This window comes from Eschrichtius robustus, chromosome 20, assembly GCF_028021215.1.
Source record: "Eschrichtius robustus isolate mEscRob2 chromosome 20, mEscRob2.pri, whole genome shotgun sequence".
NCBI lineage: Eukaryota > Metazoa > Chordata > Mammalia > Artiodactyla > Eschrichtiidae > Eschrichtius > Eschrichtius robustus.
In genome coordinates this window covers 25,463,217-25,484,598 of record NC_090843.1, presented here as the reverse complement: position 1 = coordinate 25,484,598, position 21,382 = coordinate 25,463,217, and the positions used below count along the sequence as shown (strand labels likewise).

Here is a 21,382-nt window from a genome sequence, read left to right as displayed (position 1 = left end):
ATCCACTCTCCACACTGTAGCCAGAGCGAACTTTCAGATGTGTCACGTTCTGCTTAAAACCACTGAAGAACGTCCCACTGTCCTTAGAATAAGCTCAAACTTTTCTACATGGCTTATTCTGTGATGTGGTACTTGCTTACTGCTCTCCAGTATCATGTCTTATTATACTCCCTGCCTCCCCTCATCCCCGAATCCATCAAACTCTAACCAACCTCATTTAGTTGTACTTACTGTGCTCTCATCACCAAACCACTGCTATGCCTTGCCTGTCTATCACCCCAACGTGACTATAAGCTCTGTGAATCTAGGGACTATTTCAGTCTTGTTCGCTACAGTAGCCCCGTTTAGTAGATTCTTAATTAATATTTATAAATAAATATTAGTTAATTCTAAGACATGCATTTCCCCCCAAATATTTACATCTGTGAAACTGACATATACCATAACAATCGGTGATGTGTCATTCTTTAATTTGCAGCATTTTCTTAGCGATATATAAATGAGGTTTGTCTTAAAACTGATGGCTTCTTGGATTCCATGAAGGATGGTACTCACAATGAAAATCATTCAATTACCTTCCTTTGCTGTAATTTCCTGTCCCTGATGATCTTGTGATTATAATTTAGCTTCTAATATAAACTGATTTTAGGCAAAGAATATTCAGACCAAAGAACATAAGAGTTCGGAACCACTTGTCACTCAGGCTTTTCACTGTAAATTAGCAACTTTATTTATATATTATTAAGATTATTTAGCACAGATCAATCCCTCTGACCCTCATCTGCTTGGGTACACTGACAAATTCTGGAAGCTGAGAACCAGACTCTGGGATGGTGCTTTTTGCCCTCATGATGTCCTGTGTATCCCGCCCTTTTATTACTTGCTTCATTAAATGTGTATCAGAATAACTAAGTATGTGTTTCTGTAGTCAGACTGCCTTGGACAAGTTCTTTACTCTCTGAGCCTCATCTGAAAAATGAAGATAATAATAATAGGTTATTGCGATACGTTAGAAATTCGAGGAAAGTGCTTAGAACACTATTTGGTACATGGTAGACATTCAGTGCATTTTAGTGCTGCTATTATTATCATTATCATCATCATCATCATCACTATCACTGGACCGTAAGCTCCTTGAGGGCAAAAAACAGGTCTTAATTCATCCTGTATCCCTCGGCACTTAGCACTGTGCCTGGTACAAAGAGAATCAACAATTATTCTATGTTGAACTCACGCCATGTCCACACCATCCCAGGAAACCCTGCCTGAGGGCTGGTCGGCTTCCCTAGATAAGATCTACCTCACTTCTCTTTAACTGCAAAGAAACAGCCCAATCAATGTCAGTTCCTGCAATGGCCTTAACCCCCACCAAAACATACTCTAAATGTGGTTTCATCCAGCCTTAAAAGGGCTATCCCTTTTCTTCTTTAAAAGCTAACCCTTTTTGGATCCTTTCAGGTACTACTGTCATCCTTATTTAGTACCAAGGAACCAGAGGCCTACAGGGGTTGCATAGTTCACTTAAGGTCACACTGCTAGTGAGTGGCAGAGCCAGGTTTGTCCAACTCCACCATCCAGCGCTTTCCCAGTGTGAGCATTACAAACAATACTAAGAGGCAGATGCAAACCAGGGAAAAGAATTTTAATATCGGTGTTAAACAAGGTCCCATATATATAAATATATACAAAGAGCTATTATATAAAGAGCTATCATAAACAATAAGAAAAAGCCAAACACTGCAATGGCAAGATGAATACAGAAAAGGCACAAGCAATTCAGAAAAGAAAATATACTGATACCCAACAAGCATATGAAAAAAAATGCTCAATCTTATTTAGCAATTAAGCGCAAATTAACACAGTAAGAAACCATTTTTCACCTATTAATTCAACATTGATTTTATTTAGCATTGGATAGGGTTGGGAAAATGGGTATTTTCATGCACAGCTGGTAAGAGCATATGTGGATGGCTATTTTGCAATACATATCACCAAGTCTTAAAACTATACACATCCCTTTGCCCTAATAATCCCAGTTCTAGGAATTTATCCCAAGTAAATAATCACGGATGTGTTAGCCACAAAGTTGTTTGTCACAGTGTTATTTATAACAGTAGAAAAAGTGGAAATAGAAATAATCTAAATGTCCAATAGGGAACTGGCTAAATAAAATGGAGATAACATCCTTAACAGGACCACTGTAAAGGTTATACTGATTAAATGAGATGATGTATGTAAAGTATTTAAGATAGTACTCAGAATATATGTGCATAATAAATGATGGCTATTATTACAGCAAATTTATAAGAAGGACTATTATACAACCATTAAAATGATATTACTGTTAATGACATAATACAGTAAGATAAAAAGCAGGTTATAACAGAGCATAAAGACCCAACTTTTGTTTTATTACTATATACATGAACGTATAAACACTTATGCATAGTATCTATATGTATATTAAGAAACTATAGAATTAAAAAAATATGTGCTAAAATGTTAACAGTAGTCATCTCTCATTGATAAGATTATAGATCATTTCAATTTTCATATTTTCTAATATACTTTAATAAGTATGTACTACTACTTTTAATGAGAAAAATAAAAACTTAAGTGAATTTAGGTGGCTGTATTCCTTTAGAAGAAACAGGGACTGTTCAGCTTGCCTATTTGGTCAAAGAAGAATACTTAACATAAAGTTTTATTCAACTTATACATTAATCACAAAATGTACACTTCAGTTTCATATTATGGACATTTAAGGGCCTGAAGAAAGAAAAAGGACAAAGGGGAAAGAAGAAAGAGTAAGAAACGCAGAAGGAGAAGGAGAGAGGGAGGACCCGGGAGGAAGAAGCGCAGGAAGACGGGCAGGAAAGAGGAGGTGAGGGCAGAGGCTTAAGTGGTTGGAGGTTCCTTCCAATCTTGCGACAAACATTTACTGGGCATCTACTATGTGCCAAGCACCGTGTGTGAATGTGATACAGCTTCGGCCTTCAAAAAAACTTATTTTCTGTCTAGTTCCATAGTTTCCTGCTGAATTAACAAAAAACTGCACCCTAAAAGCGACTCAGAACTAAGAGCCTGTCCAAGAGCCACCAGATTTTAAGAGGAGAATTTGTTAAAATACTCTGATATATCCTGCTATCCACTTAGGCTTCAAAGTTATCACTACCTTTTTTTTTTTTTTTTTTAAATTAATTTATTTATTTATTTTTGGCTGTGCTGGGTCTTCGTTTCTGTGCGAGGGCTTTCTCTAGTTGTGGCAAGCGGGGGCCACTCTTCATCGCGGTGCGCGGGCCTCTCACTATTGCGGCCTCTCTTGTTGCGGAGCACGGGCTCCAGACGCGCAGGCTCAGTAACTGTGGCTCACGGGCCCAGTTGCTCCGCGGCATGTGGGATCTTCCCAGACCAGGGCTCGAACCCGTGTCCCCTGCATCAGCAGGCAGACTCTCAACCACTGCGCCACCAGGGAAGCCCCATCACTACCTTTTGAGATGTAATTTACTAAACTCCTCTCATGGCTCTTCCTCTAGCTTATTCCTTGAAATCAGAGGTGCTGCTCTGAATGGGAAAGAAGCTCACCAGGCAGGTATTTTTCTTTGGACTTAATAGAGATGGGAACTACAGAGGCCCAGCCATGGGCAGAATTTCCTCACCACTAGTTAAGCAGGCTAAGCAAGATAATCTCTTGTGGTTCTTTCTAGCTCTGCTACTCTGTAGACTAATAGAACCTAGAATCCTGTGATTAGATTTTATTTAGAAACTTGAAATATGTTTCACACTGTTAAATTTGTGCAAAGACAGCTAATTCCGGAGTGTCAAGATGAGACAGACGTACAATGCCCCAGTGTTTACAGGCGGCTATTATTCTAACCAGCTTCCTGGAGGCTGTGTGATCCAATGCTTACAAGACTCAACCTATGCTATGAAGCATATACCTCTGAAAACACAACGTAGTTAAAATACTACTTAAACTCATTTGATGGATGTGTTCGTGAAAAGTAGTGCATTTTGGTAAATAAAATCCAATCAAACTTTAAGAATATTGAGAGGGTATCCTATTAAAAACAATGTCCCTCAGGGACTTCCCTGGTGGCGCAGAGGATAAGAATCCATCTGCCAATGCAGGGAACACAGGTTCGAGCCCTGGTCCAGGAATATCCCACATGCCACGGGGCAACTCAGCCCGTGCGCCGCAACTACTGAGCCTGCGCTCTAGAGCCCACAAGCCACAACTACTGAGCCCGCGTGCCACAACTACTGAAGCCCGTGCGCCTAGAGCCCGTGCTCTGCAACAAGAGAAGCCACTGCAATGAGAAGCCCGCACACCGCAAAAGAGTAGCCCCCACTCACGGCAACTAGAGAAAGCCCGCATGCAGCAATGAAGACCTAATGCAGCCCAAAATAAATAAATAAATAAATAAATAAATAAATAAATAAATAAATAAATCAATTTAAAAAAAACCAAAAAAACAATGTCCTACATTTTTTAAAGACCCAGAACCCTCTCCTTAGAAAAATAACATACACACATATGCAAAACAAGTTTCATACAATTTCAGGAGATCCCGTGTCCCAAATAAAGAGTCCGTCATCTTGAAGGAACCCACAGTTAAAAGGCACTAACAATTCTTTTTTAAATAAATAAAATTATGAAAACCTAATTTTTCGGTATTATAAATTTGTATTTTTATATATCAGGTTTATTTAAAGCGGAATTTGCACTTAGAATGCAGACGCGTGGTTTAGAATTTTAAGTAAACAGACTCACAGGTGATCATTAACAAGTGCTTGAGACATATCTGTACCTTTCCCAAGAAATTCTTACCAGTGTGTGTTTTCATGTGTTCGTCGAAGTACTGCTTCATGTTGAAATCCTTGCCACACCACTGGCACATGAACTGTTTGTGCCCAATGTGGATGCTCATGTGGGAGCGTAGCTGGTACTTGTACTGAAACCTTTCGTCACAGTTCTGCATTGGACACAGTGGAGATTTTTGAGTGCCAAGCATAGCAGCTTTACCTGCGCCCACCCTACCTAGCCTGAGATTAGGTATATTTTTCATACTCAAAATAGAACCTGCTTGTGTCAACTATTTGGCTCTGCTATACTTCTGTAGCTGAGTTATAATAAAAGTGAAAATTTCTCAAATAATTATCACTGAAGTATATCTAACGTCTCTGAATTACTGAGAAAAGTAAAATGACTTGTCACGTGTTATTCCCAAATTTAACCTAATCTAAGAGAGCTAACTCTGTGTTAAAAATGACCGCTCTCTACCCAGCAGTGACATAACACAACGCTCAGAGCACGGGTCTGACGGCTCTGTGGAAACGCAGCCTTGTGCCTTGCACGAGGCACACCTCTCTCCCACTGCTCACCACGTATACATAAGCCAGCCCCCATGCCTGGGCCTGGTGGGCAGCACATGCCTTACCTCGCATCTGAAGGGCTTCTCTCCAGAGTGCTGCAAGGAGTGCACCTTGAGTGACATACTGCGTTTGAATGACTTTCCACAGGTTTCACAGGTAAATGGCATGTCTTTCGTGTGTGCTGCAACACAGAATGCACTTATACTCAAAAACAGTCCACCAAAAGGCTCAAACGGGAAAAGAGGTATGTCCTACTGTAAGGTGGTCATGCCATCTTAATTGATTACTCTCTAATCTGTGAGGCTTTAACAGCAAAGTTCTGAAGGAAAAAAATAACAATGTTGAAAAGAAACCTGCGTGTGGAAGACTCTACCATCCAATTTGGTGATGCTTACTGAAGACACGGTGTATTTAGTTTCAGCAAGTCAAAACTGATTCAAATAAGGCAGTTCCTCATATCCTGCCCAATCCAAAGCATAAAACACACCAAAGAACAAGGGAAAATTATAGGTGTGCGAGAAAAGCAACAGAAAAAACTTACCAACCATGTGTTTCCGTACATGAGCCATGGTATAGAATTTCTTCTCACAAATTTCACAGGAAAATTTCTTTTCTGCATATCCATGGACGATCTTGATATGTTCATGAAGGGACCAGAGTTTCTTGAATGATTTATTACAGGAAACACACTGAGCAGGATAAATAGAAATAATCTTTATTTATAGGAGCTTCCAGAAAGCCACGCCTGCTGACTGGCAGCTGAAATGGGTGTGCTTTATTATTATTATTTTTTGGCCAAGCTGCACAGCTTGCAGGATCTTAGTTCTCCTGACCAGGGATTGGTTGAACCTGGGACACGGCAGTGAAAGTGCTGAGTCCTAACCACTGGACCACCAGGGAAGTCCCATGAAATGGGTGTGCTTTAGATTCGTGGCACAGGCCAGAATCCAAACAAATCCACGGAGTCCAGATTCCAACACCAACATCCTTATGTTCTATTTTCCAAGATGAAGTTTTTTAGAGACACTCTGGGGAGTATGAAGACAATGGCAAAAAGGAAGGCAAAAAGGAAGTTCCACTAATATCAAAGAACTGATAGACTGCTTTTATCGAGTTAGCATTATACCTTTGAAAAGAACCTTCAAGTTTTTTTTTTTTTTTGTACATGGATTACCAAGAGCAGCTGTTTCCTACACATGGGTTACTATGCAGTTAATACGTGTTTACCAGAGAATACAAACTAATTTTAAATTAACGTAAATAAAAACAAGATAAAGCATACATTGACGGTTATATATCTGTAGAAGTATAACAATGTTTTTGTGGCTTAGAGAATGCATTTGGAGCCTTCATTGACACAAATTATTGAGATTTTATTATATTTTCCCAAATCTAATTTTCTCTATTATTAAACATTTCCCCCTGGCAGAATTTAATATGACCCCTCAGCTGTTGGTCTCATCCTCCCTTTTCCCGGGGAGCCCAGCTCCAGATCTCTCACGTAGGCACCTGCAGGAGACACAGGCGGTCCTGCCCAGTTCCCTGTATTAGGGATTATCACTAGTCTAGGCTATCATAACATGTATCAAAATAAAATACTTCTGGTTAAAAACAATATTAGGAGGTTCTAGGTAACCATCAGACTCTGTGATACTGAAGGGAGCAAGTTGTTATTCACTGTAAATAAAGATCTCTGAACACATTATCCCTTCAGGAAACAAGGACTCCGAGAAGAGTCACAAAGATAAGCCTCTGGTTGGATACTGCTCGAGAAAAGGACAGACAACTCCTATAAGCTATTCTGTAGGGCACAGTTTTAATTTTTACTTGTTACCAGGTCATCAGGATTAGATACGCAAAAAGAGTTCCTTAAGCAGAATCCACAAAATCTAAATACAAGTTTAAATGAAATTATGGTGAGGAATAGTGAAGAAAGTCACACAAAAAAAGGATTTATTAAATGTTTTCTGTACTTAATGAAGCAAATTTAAGTAAAAAAAAACCCAACTATATAAACATCAAGATCAAGATATACCTTTTTCAGCAATGAATCATTACAGAACTAAGTTTGACCCCTAGGGTGCAGCACAGCATTGCACTCCTTTTGGCCTGAACTGTTGCAACCAATTCAGAACCAGGCCCTGGGCACCAGTAGTTATTGGAGGGTAGGCACCATGATTCAGTCTTCTTTTATTTACCAAGCGTGTCAGAGATCAAGTCACAACTGACGAATCAAAAAGCAGTGAATTTTTAGCAAATATAATTTATATTTTAAAAAAATATTATAATTTTTAAAAATTATGAAAATATAATTTATATTTTTAAAGTAAAGCAATGATCTTGGTTGTCGATTAAAAGCAAGAAAGAGGGCTTCCCTGGTGGCACAGTGGTTGACAATCTGCCTGCCAATGCAGGGGACATGGGTTCGAGCCCTGGTCTGGGAAGATCCCACATGCCGCGGAGCACCTGGGTCCGTGAGCCACAATTACTGAGCCTGCGTGTCTGGAGCCTGTAGGCCGCGATAGTGAGAGGCCCGCACACCGCGATGAAGAGTGGCCCCCGCTTGCCACAACTAGAGAAAGCCCTCGCACAGAGACGAAGACCCAACACAGCCATAAATAAATAAATAAATAAATAAAAATTAAAAAAAAAAAAAAGCAAGAAAGAAACATGAAAAATAAGGAGCACTCCAAATCAGGAGTATTCCAAGAAACACACTGAAACAAAACAATTTCATCTTCTAAAAGAAGTTTGGCTTAAATATGGTACAAGAAATTTCTATTTTACATATCTTTTGGCGACATCAATAGACTTACCTCTTATGAATATTCATTAATAGGCATTCACATGTGCAAACCAACATAGCTCAACAAAATATAATTCACTCAACATGATATAATTAGCACACCTCTTAACCTATCACAATATAGTCCTTTCAAGGACTAGCCTCGTTTGAATACCATGTTTTGTTACCTTAACAATACTGCACCGTAGCATTATATAACCCTACTGCCACGTGGGCAATATTTTCAACCAGCTCAGCCTCGTTTAAAGTCTGCATATTCCCATGGGCTTAGCCTCTTGACAAATTCAGTCTTGTCATCTCTCCACTGGTAAAAGCAAACTCACTCCTGGAGATCTTCCATTTCCACCAGTCTGAGTCATTATGCTTTTTGTCCCCATCAGCTGCACTAGCATCTGGCACCCTTTCAAACCTTAGAAAAGGACCTCTCTCTACTCCTGACCTTTACTTGGTATCTCCCACCTTGACAGAGAAGATGCCAGAATGAATTATATTACATGTCTTACAAGAGTAAATCTCAGTGCAAAGTCGGTGTTGACTTTACCTCCTTGCCAATCACCTTGCTTTACCACCTTGCCAGATCCCCCTTCCAATGTACCTGGGTTCCCACTAGTCCAGCGTCAGTTAAATTTAATGCTTTTGAAAGAAAATGTTAAGCCTGGTTTTGAAAAGACCAAAGCAGGGGCTTTTGAAAAGATAAATTGGTGAAAACTGTCCCTTCAGCCTCTATTGTATTTATTCTCTTGGGCAGATACCAGGTGAGTGTGAACAGCCAGGTTCTATCCTGGGAAGTTTGCCCTCTTGGTGATGAAACCTACCTGAATATTTTTTTCACAGTCTGTTTGCTGGTGAAGGGACAGCTCACTTTCCAGGACAAACTTCTTGCCACACTTATCACAAATCTGCATGCGCCTATGAGTAACGTTCATGTGCTTCTCCAGGTACCAGCGAGTATTAAACACCCTGGGGCACTTCTCACAGGTCAGAGTCTCTTTCTCTTCACACTTAGCTTTCTGGACTGGCGCTTTGGGCTCCTTTGCGGCCCGCTTCTTACGCTTAGGTGGCTCTACACTCTTCCTACGACCTCTTGTAGCTCTGGGAGTAGGGGAGGCGGCAGCTGCGGCAACAGAGGCAGCTCTCCTCGTTCTCCTTTGTGTAACGCTGACTTTCTCCACTATCTTCTCCTTTTTCTTCTGCCTTTCGTTTTCTCCATAGTCATTACTGTCATCCGTGGCCTCTTCCTCACTCTCTTCCTCTTCCTCCTCACTGCTTGTCTTAAGAACAGGAGTCTCTTTGGACTGAGAAGAGACACCCTTTTCCCCTTTAGATACATTTAATGTTTGATTATTAAGGTTTACCTCCACTATGATCTGCTCCCTTTTGTAGGAGACTTCCTCCTCCTCCTCCTCTTCTGTGTCATCAGAATTCTCCCGGTCTTCTTTAACAGCATGCACGTCAGACACTGCTCTTGTCTCCCTGAAATATGGCTGCTCTTCTGTTTCATGGAGATGTGGTTTGCTCATCTTGGTGTCTACTAACACAGAATAAGGACTTCCTGATTCCCTTTTGTACACTTTGGTGGACAGGTCGAGTTCCTGGTTGGCACCATGATAAAAGGTAGATGGCACTTGACCACGACGGCTATCTTCTTGTGCCATTCCTGTTACATGCACAGCACAGTTTTCAACCAGCTCCTGACAAGAACTGACTGTGTGGCTCATTGGTAAGTGGCCTAATTTATTAAGCAGTTCAGACTATAGAGAAATAGCTTTAGAACAGGGTAATTATTAAGACTCAAATCTTTTTCCATCCACAAAGAATCACTCAAATGAAAAAAAAGGTATTCCTGGAACCTGTGTGCAATTCTTCCAGTGTTGCAGCACCAAAGCGTAAGTCAAAAGGTTTGGTATTATGGCAAGAGCAGAGCACTAGTGATTTTTCTTTTGAAGAAAGCTGCAAATGACGTGGAGCATCTTATCTGCAAAGAAAAGCAAAGAGAAAAAAGATCAGATATCTCTTATTTCCTTCTTATAGCATGCACTGACATCATACAACAAACATATCTTAAAATGATTAAACTCTTTATATATACAATTCTTTATCCTGTTTAAATGGTTCAGTGTGGGCCATCATTTTACTGGGTTACATGAATTCAACAAACATCGTTAGAATGTAAATTCTAAGACAGCAGGAGTCATTACCTGTCCAGTTCACTGAGGTATTCTTAGAGCTTAGCACAGTGACTACCAGCACTTAGTAGGTGTTCGGTGTATATTTGATGACTAAGTGAATATCTGTTTTTGCATAGCATTCATTATCCTGGATGTACTGACATGGCAGAATATATGGTCTGTATCCCCAAGGAGTTTACAGTCTAGTTACACAATATGTGTTGTCCATGAAACACGCAAGGACCTTATGCTGGCTGGTTTTCTTTTCAATATCAGTCACCACCATCCACCACGGTGAGAGCTCATGGAACAAAGGGAGTAGTGGGCTAGGTACTGTGGACCAGGAAAATAAAGCAGCTAACTGACAACTACAGAAGAGAGAGAAATGTCACTGGCCTTAAATAATTTATAATCTAGGTATAGATATTATTGTTTTCAGGTTTCTTAGAGTAATTTCAAAGTTGCTAAGTATTTTAAAATTTGTTCTATGCATAGCTCTCTAGATCCACTCAATAACCAGGTGATTTTTCATGTGTCAGTTGCACAGAAGTCTAAATTCTAAGAAACGGTAACCATAAGGTTGATATGGTTCCAAGAAAAATAAAACCATCCATTAAAAAAAAAAGATGAGAAAGGCACATAATTTGCTTTGTGACATACCTCACATTGCTGCTTAGCCAACCACCTAACCTCTGAGTCATATGAATATTACTGCAAGCACATACCCTATCTAATTGACAAAAGGAAGGAAACTAGTATTTAACGAATACCTGCTATGTGCACAGAATTGTAAAGGTGCTCATTATTTATTATTTTTACTTAATATTCACTACAAAACTTTGGGGTTGATTTTTAAACTTATTTTAAATTTTTTATCAAAGTAATCACTCAGAAAAATCATACACAGTTTTACAAGTCAAATATACTGCAAGGTTTATAACAAAAGCAGCCATCCTCTGCCTCCTCCATCCCATCTGAGTCCCATACCTGAGACAAAGGTGTTCCTTTTAGCTGTTCCTCTTCCCCTTCCCCTTGTATTCTTCTTCTTCTTTTTTTAAAATTTATTTATTTTTTTAATTCTTGAATTTTATTTTATTTATTTTTTTATACAGCAGGTCCTTCTTAGTCATCAATTTTATACACATCAGTGTATACATGTCAATCCCAATCGCCCAATTCATCACCCCGCCCCCCCGCCGCTTTCCCCCCTTGGTGTCCATACATTTGTTCTCTACATCTGTGTCTCTATTTCTGCCCTGCAAACCGGTTCATCTGTACCATTTTTCTAGGTTCCACATATATGCATTAATATACGATATTTGTTTTTCTCTTTCTGACTTACTTCACTCTGTATGACAGTCTCTAGATCCATCCACGTCTCTACAAATGACCTAATTTCGTTCCTTTTTATGGTTGAGTAATACTCCATTGTATATATGTACCACATCTTCTTTATCCATTTGTCTGTCGATGGGCATTTAGGTTGCTTCCATGACCTGGCTATTGTAAATAGTGCTGCAATGAACATTGGGGTGCATGTGTCTTTTTGAATCATGGTTTTCTCTGGGTATATGCCCAGTAGTGGGATTGCTGGGTCATATGGTAATTCTATTTTTAATTCTTTAAGGAACCTCCATACTGTTCTCCATAGTAGCTGTATCCATTTACATTCCCACCAACAGTGCAAGAGGGTTCGCTTTTCTCCACACCCTCTCCAGCATTTGTTGTTTGTAGATTTTCTGATGACGCCCATTCTAACTGGTGTGAGGTGATACCTCACTGTAGTTTTGATTTGCATTTCTCTAATAATTAGTGATGTTGAGCAGCTTTTCATGTGCTTCTTGGCCATCTGTATGTCTTCTTTGGAGAAATGTCTATTTAGGTCTTCTGCCCATTTTTGGATTGGGTTGTTTTTTTTTTAATATTGAGCTGCATGAGCTGTTTATATATTTTGGAGATTAATCCTTTGTCCGTTGATTCGTTTGCAAACATTTTCTCCCATTCTGAGGGTTGTCTTTTCGTCTTGTTTATGATTTCCTTTGCTGTGCAAAAGCTTTGAAGTTTCATTAGGTGTCATTTGTTTATTTTTGTTTTTATTTCCATTACTCCAGGAGGTGAGTCAAAAAAGATCTTGCTGTGATTTATGTCAAACAGTGTTCTTCCTATGTTTTCCTCTAAGAGTTTTATACTGTCCAGTCTTACATTTAGGTCTCTAATCCATTTTGAGTTTATTTTTGTGTATGGTGTTAGGGAGTGTTCTAATGTCATTCTTTTACATGTAGCTGTCCAGTTTTCCCAGCACCACTTATTGAAGAGACTGTCTTTTCTCCATTGTATATCCTTGCCTCCTTTGTCATAGATTAGTTGACCATAGGTGCGTGGGTTTATCTCTGGGCTTTCTATCCTGTTCCATTGATCTATGTTTCTGTTTTTGTGCCAGTACCATATTGTCTTGATTACTGTAGTTTTGTAGTATAGTCTGAAGTCACGGAGTCTGATTCCTCCAGCTCTGTCTTTTTCCCTCAAGACTGCTTTGGCTATTCGGGGTCTTTTGTGTCTCCATACAAATTTTAAGATTTTTTGTTCTAGTTCTGTAAAAACTGCCATTGGTAATTTGATAGGGATTGCATTGAATCTGCAGATTGCTTTGGGTAGTATAGTCATTTTCACAATATTGATTCTTCCAATCCAAGAACATGGTATATCTCTCCACCTGTTGGTATCATCTTTTTTTTTTTTTTAATTTATTTATTTATTAATGGCTGCGTTGGGTCTTCGTTGCTGCGCACAGGCTTTCTCTAGTTGCGGCAAGCGGGGGCTACTCTTCGTTGTGGTGCACCGGCTTCTCATTGCGGTGGCTTCTCTTGTTGCAGAGCACGGGCTCTAGGCATGCGGGTTCAGTAGTTGTGGCACGTGGGCTCAGTAGTTGTGGCTCGTGGGCTCTAGAGCACAGGCTCAGTAGTTGTGGCGCACGGGCTTAGTTGCTCTGCGGCATGTGGGATTTTCCCAGACCAGGGCTCGAACCCGTGTCCCCTGCACTGGCAGGCAGGTTCTTAACCACTGCGCCACCAGGGAAGTCCGGTATCATCTTTAATTTCTTTCATCAGTGTCTTATAGTTTTCTGCATACAGGTCTTTTGTCTCCCTAGGGAGGTTTATTCTTAGGTATTTTATTCTTTTTGTTGCAGTGGTAAATGGGAGTGTTTCCTTAATTTCACTTTCAGATTTTTCATCATTAGTGTATAAGGAATGCAAGAGATTTCTGTGCATTAATTTTGTATCCTGCAACTTTACCAAATTCACTGATTAACTCTAGTAGTTTTCTGGTGGCATCTTTAGGATTCTCTATGTATAGTATCATGTCATCTGCAAACAGTGACAGTTTTACTTCTTCTTTTCCAATTTGGATTCCTTTTATTTCTTTTTCTTCTCTGATTGTCATGGCTAGGACTTCCAAAACTATGTTTTGTTTTGTTTTGTTTTTTTAAAATTTATTTATTTTTGGCTACATTGGGTCTTCGTTGCTGCGCTCGGGCTTTCTCTAGTTGCGGCGAGCGGGGGCTACTCTTTATGGCGGTGCGCGGGCTTCTCATTGAGGTGGCTTCTCTTGTTTCGGAGCACGGGCTCTAGGCACGCGGGCTTCAGTAGTTGCAGCGTGTGGGCTCGGTAGTTGTGGCTCGCAGGCTCTAGAGTGCAGGCTCAGTAGTTGTGGCGCACGGGCTTAGCTGCTCCGCAGCATGTGGGATCTTCCCGGACCAGGGCTTGAACCTGTGTCCCCTGCATTGGCAGGCGGACTCTTAACCACTGCACCACCAGGGAAGCCCCAAAACTACGTTGAATAATAGTGGTGAGAGTGGACATCCTTGTCTTGTTCCTGATCTTAGAGGAAATGCTTTCAGTTTTTCACCATTGAGAATGATGCTTGCTGTGGGTTTGTCATATATGGCCTTTATTATGTTGAGGTAGGTTCCCTCTATGCCCACTTTCTGGAGAGTTTTTATCATAAATCGGTGTTGAATTTTGTCAAAAGCTTTTTCTGCATCTATTGAGATGATTATACGGTTTTTATTCTTCAATTTGTTAATATGGTTTATCAGATTGATTTGTGTATATTGAAGAATCCTTGCATCCCTGGGATAAATCCCACTTGATCATGGTGTATGATCCTTTTAATGTGTTGTTGGATTCTGTTTGCTAGCATTTTGTTGAGGATTTCTGCATCTATATTCATCAGTGATATTGGTCTGTAATTTTCTTTTTTTGTAGTATCTTTGCCTGGTTTTGGTATCAGGGTGATGGTGGCCTCATAGAATGAGTCTGGGAGTGTTCCTTCCTCTGCAATCTTTTGGAAGAATTTGAGAAGGATGGGTGTTAGCTCTTCTCTAAATGTTTGATAGAATTCACCTGTGAAGCCATCTGGTCCGGGACTTTTGTTTGTTGGAAGATTTTTAATCACAGTTTCAATTTCATTACTTGTGATTGGTCTGTTCATATTTTCTATTTCTTCCTGGTTCAGTCTTGGAAGGTTATACCTTTCTAAGAATTTGTCCACTTCTTCCAGGTTGTCCATTTTATTGGCATAGAGTTGCTTGTAGTAGTCTCTTAGGATGCTTTGTATTTCTGTGGTGTCTGTTGTAACTTCTCCTTTTTCATTTCTAATTTTATTGATTTGAGTCCTCTCCCTCTTTTTCTTGATGAGTCTGGCTAATGGTTTATCAATTTTGTTTATCTTCTCAAAGAACCAGATTTTAGTTTTATTGATCTTTGCTATTGTTTTCTTTGTTTCTATTTCATTTATTTCTGCTCTGATCTTTATGATTTCTTTCCTTCTGCTAACTTTGGGTTTTGTTTGTTCTTCTTTCTCTAGTTCCTTTAGGTGTAAGGTTAGATTGTTTGAGATTTTTCTTGTTTCTTGAGGTAGGCTTGTATAGCTATAAACTTCCCTCTTAGAACTGCTTTTGCTGCATCCCATAGGTTTTGGATCGTCGTGTTTTCATTGTCATTTGTCTCTAGGTATTTTCTGATTTCCTCTTTGATTTCTTCAGTGATCTCTTGATTATTTAGTAACATATTGTTTAGCCTCCATGTGTTTGTGTTTTTTACGTTTTTTTTCCCCTGTAATTCATTTCTAATCTCATAGCGTTGTGGTCAGAAAAGATGCTTGATATGATTTCAATTTTCTTAAATTTACTGTGCCTTGATTTGTGACCCCAGATGTGATCTATCCTGGAGAGTGTTCCGTGAGCACTTGAGAAGAACGTGTAATCTGCTGTTTTGGGATGGAATGTCCTACAAATATCAATTAAATCTATCTGGTCTATTGTGTCATTTAAAGCCTCTGTTTCCTTATTTATTTTCATTTTGGATGATCTGTCCATTGGTGTAAGTGAGGTGTTAAAGTCCCCCACTATTACTGTGTTACTGTCGATTTCCTCTCTTATAGCTGTTAGCAGTTGCCTTATGTATTGAGGTGCTCCTATGTTGGGTGCATATATAATTGTTACATCTTCTTCTTGGATTGATCCCTTGGTCATTATGTAGTGTCCTTCCTTGTCTCTTGTAACATTCTTTATTTTAAAGTCTATTTTATCTGATATGAGTATTGCTACTCCAGCTTTGATTTCCATTTGCATGGAATATCTTTTTTCATCCCCTCACTTTCAGTCTGTATGTGTCCCTAGGTCTGAAATGGGTCTCCTGTAGACAGCATATAGATGGGTCTTGTTTTTGTATCCATTCAGCAAGCCTGTGTCTTTTGGTTGGAGCATTTAATCCATTCATGTTTAAGGTAATTATCAATATGTATGTTCCTATGACCATTTTCTTAATTGCTTCGTGTTTGTTTTTGTAGGTCCTTTTCTTCTCTTGTGTTTCCCACTTAGAGAAGTTCCCTTAGCATTTGTTGTACAGCTGGTTTGGTGGTGCTGAATTCTCTTAGCTTTTGCGTGTCTGTAAAGCTTTTGATTTCTCCATTGAATGTAAATGAGATCCTTGCCAGGTAGAGTAATCTTGGTTGTAGGTTCTTCCCTTTCATCACTTTAAGTATATCATGCCACTCCCTTCTGGCTTGTAGAGTTTCTGCTGAGAAATCAGCTCTTAACCTTATGGGAGTTCCCTTGTATGTTATTTGTCGTTTTTCCCTTGCTGCTTTCAATAATTTTTCTTTGTCTTTAATTTTTGCCAGTTTTTGATTACTATGTGTCTCGGCGTGTTTCTCCCAGGGTTTATCCTGTATGGGACTCTCTGCGCTTCCTGGACTTGGGTGGCTATTTCCTTTCCCATGTTAGGGAAGTTTTCGACTATAATCTCTTCAAATATTTTCTCGGGTCCTTTCTCTCTCTCTTCTCCTTCTGGGACCCCTATAATGCGAATGTTGTTGCTTTTAATGTTGTCCCAGAGGTCTCTCAGGCTGTCTTCATTTCTTTTCATTCTTTTTTCTTTAGTCTGTTCCGCAGCAGTGAATTCCACCATTCTGTCTTCCAGGTCACTTATCCGTTCGTCTGCCTCAGTTACTCCGTTATTGATTCCTTCTAGCGTATTTTTCATTTCAGTTATTGTATTGTTCATCTCTGTTTGTTTGTTCTTTAATTCTTCTAGGTCTTTGTTAAACGTTTCTTGCATCTTCTCGATCTTTGCCTCCATTCTTTTTCCGAGGTCCTGGATCATCTTCACTATTATTCTGAATTCTTTTTCTGGAAGGTTGCCTATCTCCACTTCATTTAGTTGTTTTTCTGGGGTTTTCTCTTGTTCCTTCATCTGGTACATAGCCCTCTGCCTTTTCATCTTGTCTATCTTTCTGTAAATGTGGTTTCTGTTCCACAGGCTGCAGGATTGTAGTTCTTCTTGCCTCTGCTGTCTGCCCTCTGGTGGATGAGGCTATCTAAGAGGCTTGTGCAAGTTTCCTGATGGGAGGGACTGGTGGTGGGTAGAGCTGACTGTTGCTCTGGTGGGCAGAGCTCAGTAAAACTTTAATCCGCTTGACTGCTGATGGGTGGGGCTGGGTTCCCTCCCTGTTGGTTGTTTGGCCTGAGGCAACCCAACACTGGAGCCTACCTGGGCTCTTTGGTGGGGCTACTGGCGGACTCTGGGAGGGCTCACGCCAAGGAGTACTTCCCAGAACTTCTGCTGCCAGTGTCCTTGTCCCCACGGTGAGCCACAGCCACCCCCCCGCCTCTGCAGGAGACCCTCCAGCACTAGCAGGCAGGTCTGGTTCAGTCCCCCCTGGGGTCACTGCTCCTTCCCCTGGGTCCTGATGCACACACTATTTTGTGTGTGCCCTCCAAGAGCGGAGTCTCTGTTTCCCCCAGTCCTGTCGAAGTCCTGCAATCAAATCCCACTAGCCTTCAAAGTCTGATTCTCTAGGAATTCCTTCTCCTGTTGCCGGACCCCCAGGTTGGGAACTCTGACGTGGGGCTCAGAACCTTCACTCCAGTGGGTGGACTTCTGTGGTATAAGTGTTCTCCAGTCTGTGAGTCACCCACCCAGCAGTTATGGGATTTGATTTAACTGTGACTGCGCCCCTCCTACCGTCTCATTGTGGCTTCTCCTTTGTCTTTGGATGTGGGATATCTATTTTGGTGAGTTCCAGTGTCTTCCTGTCAATGACTGTGCAGCAGTTAGTTGTGATTCTGGTGTTCTCGCAAGAGGGAGTGAGAGCACATCCTTCTACTCCGCCATCTTGGTTCCTAATCCCCTTCCCCTTGTATTTACTTTCATATTTCTAAACAATTTGATTATATTTCCTTTTTTTTTCTGGCCATGCCGCATGGCACGTGGGATCTTAGTTCCCTGACCAGGGACTGAACCTGGGCCCTCAGCAGTGAAAATGCCGAGTCTTACCCACTGGACCACCATGGAAGTCCCTGTGATTATATTTCTATTTCTTGACTTTTTTTATTTTTTCAATTTTAGATAGTACCACTTGTCTCCCACTATAGTTTTCTTACCTTATTGCTCCCAACTCTCCCTTCATCCTCCCCATATAGTTGTATCACTTTTTTGTTAAGTCAGTATTGCTTACACTATTATTGCTTTTATTATTATTAATAAATAATATTATTAAGTGTTACTATTAATAAGTTATAAATATAAATAAAATATATTAAAATATAATATATAAAAATATATAAAATATATTAAAATATAAATAAAATATAAATATTATTATTAAAATAAATAATATTATCTTATTATTAAAATAATAATTTTAATAATAAAATTATTGTAATAAATTATTATTTAACATTATTGCTTACGCTTTATTGCTTACACTATTATGATTATAATACATAATTCACAACGATTTCTATCATTCCTCTGCTATTGTCTCTCTTCCATTTTCTCTCCTTATGGATTTATTCTTTTAAAAAAATTATTTAGGGAATTCCTTGGCAGTCCGATGGTTAGGACTCTGTGCTTTCACTGCTGAGGGCCTAGCTTCAATCTCTGATTGGGGAACTAAGATCACACAAGCCGCACGGTGTGGCCAAATCAATCAATTAATTAATTATAAAAAATTATTTTACTTTCATTTTAGTAGAATTTCAGGAAGAAATGGTGATAAATGCCACCATGTTTTACTTGACATCTGAATAGATATATTTATACTTTTTTGTATTTATGAAAGAGGAAATTATGCCTCTGAGAGGTCAAATTATTTGTCTAAGATCACCTATCTATTAAATGACAGAAGCAATGTTTGACTCCAGGCCTGCCTGACTCCAAAGCTCATGGTCTATTTCCACTATGACAAATGACATTCCAAAATAATTAAAACTCAATTATTCCTGTAACCACATACCTTTTTGCATCAGTTTTGTACCTTGCATTTTAAGTAGGAAAATCATAGTAGCTTTATATTGTATTGCCCAAACTTCTGACCCGTGGAAATAATGTAAACTACTATAAGTACCAGTAAATAAATTTACCCACATTAATTATCTCAAATTAAGCAAGGGAGGAGAGACAGTAAAATTCAATTAACCAGAAAAAGATAGGAATAAAACAAAATCATGAAGACAAAGAAAAATAAATGAAAGGATATCCTCTGTGGTAGTGGTCAATTTGTTCTTCCGAAATACCCCTGACCCTCGGCCTTCTGGGCACATGACAGACCTGCACTTTCTGACCCTGCCCCCTCCCCTGTAGTTGGGTGGGGCTGTGTGACTATTTAACGCCAGTACAGCTGAGTAGAAGTGATACAGGGAAGAGCAATATGAGACCCTCCAGACCCCTCTTCCCTCTGAGACAGGGACAAGCAATCCTTAAGGTGATGACTGCTATGACTGCTACCAACCTGGGACACTAAGTAACAAAATGACCCACAGGATATGCATAATGCTGTGGATCTTTAAAATTTTTTGTTTTTTATTTAATTTGAAGGAGAGCATGTTTTCAAAGCCACTGAGATCTTTTTTTTTTTTTTTTAAATACATCTTTACTGGAGTATAATTGCTTCACAATGCTGTGTTAGGTGTTGGTTTCTGTTGTACAACAAAGTGAATCAGCCATATGCATACATATATCCCCATATCTCCTCCCCCTTGAACCTCCCTCTCACCCTCCCTATCCCACCCCTCTAGGTGGTCGAAAAGCACTGAGCTGATCTCCCTGTGCTATGCTGCTGCTTCCCACTACAAAGCCACTGAGATCTTGTGTTGTTTACTACTGCAGCATAACCTGGCCTCTCCTAGCTGACACAGGTGGAATCCAGAAGTGTGGTGCTGCCTCACCAAAAAACCTAAAGTATATGGTGAAGGCTTAGGAGCTGGGTAGAAGGAGGCAAGGAAAAAGTTATCAGAGGCTAAAAGGAGAGCAGCTCATATTGCACAGTGGTGAAGAGAGTTAATATGCCATAAAAACTTATAGCTCTAGTGGGAAAATGGACTATTAAGAGAGTGTGTTGGTTACTCTTGGCTGTATTTGACACATTGTTATTTGAAAAGGATGAATTCAGAAAAGAATCAGTCAGTTTCCAATCATGAAAAAAGGAGTCCAGAAGGTCAGTGATTTCTAGGGTTAGAAAAAGCAAGTGCTTAACACACAACTGAGAAGGTCTCTGAGCTACAAATGCTGATCAGAATTCAGTCTTGAGGCAAGGATCAAGTGAAAGTTTTGGCCTTCACAACCACTGATAAAACCTCCCAACTGATTAAGGCAGTGCTGAATAAAATAGCTTTTCTAAAAAGAGACTAAAGAGAGGTTCTCTCACCAAAGCAGTCTCTTAGTCTGTTTTGCTACAAAGCACGTTTCTTTGATGTAAATTAGTTCAAATGCTATTAGTAAATAGGGAAATGATGTCAATATAACACAGAAGTCTTGTTGGTTTATACGAAATTTTCCTGTTTGATCAGGAGAAAGCTTTCCCAAATCAAAAAGAAAGCTTTAGCAATATATGAAAACACTAAGAAAAAAGCTAAACATCCCACTTCTGTACCTTCCTTTAATGCAAGTTGTGGCTGGTTCAGCTGCTTCATGAACCACTGCACTTTCCACTTTATATCTGATGAAGTTGAGGGTATATGTTTTTCCTCCTGTGTTTAAAAAAGAAAGAAAGTTTTTGATTGCTGAAGCATACACCATACCATAGATCAAATTTTTACTGTAATGAAATTAGTCTCTATTATACGTAAATGTCTTCAAGACCCCAAAATCTCAGAGGAGGAAACAAGCACCCAGGGGATTTAGTCTGTAAAGCTCCAACCGACTGATGCTGAGTGCATATGCCACTGGAGACTTAATATGCTACTGTTTTTATTTTAATTAATTTTGCTTTTATTAGTGCACTGGTTACAGTGTTCCACAGCTTTTGAGTGGTCTGCCCAATCCTGTTTTTCCCATAAGCCCTGTTCATTTTAGTGTGCAATTCTGCAGAATTCAGGAAAGCATATATGGCATTATGGCAGAAATACCTGTATTCAAAATTAAGTCAAGGAAGAAGTATGAGACCAATAAGGCAGAGTTATGCAGCAAATCTATGAAGTATGGTTAGAAAAGAATTGTGGACGTGGCTAGGGCACATGGAGCTGACTGGA

The 21,382-nt window shown here is 39.6% G+C and overlaps 1 protein-coding gene across 2 annotated transcripts in view; it reads right to left on the bottom strand.

Moving 5' to 3' along the window:
* The window catches only part of ZNF652 (zinc finger protein 652), a 71,230-nt gene that overhangs the window by 13,686 nt on the left and 36,162 nt on the right, over positions 1-21,382 (bottom strand). The window contains exons 2-6 of one of the 2 annotated variants that reach the window (XM_068529955.1): positions 20,785-20,881; positions 8,998-10,157; positions 5,918-6,065; positions 5,442-5,557; positions 4,832-4,976 (exon numbers count right to left, since the gene is read on the bottom strand). In XM_068529955.1, coding sequence (XP_068386056.1) covers positions 4,832-4,976; positions 5,442-5,557; positions 5,918-6,065; positions 8,998-9,900 — 1,312 coding nt within the window. In that variant the 5' untranslated portion in view covers positions 9,901-10,157; positions 20,785-20,881. The remainder of the gene's footprint in view (positions 1-4,831; positions 4,977-5,441; positions 5,558-5,917; positions 6,066-8,997; positions 10,158-20,784; positions 20,882-21,382) is intronic. The other variant, XM_068529956.1, reaches the window with a different exon arrangement.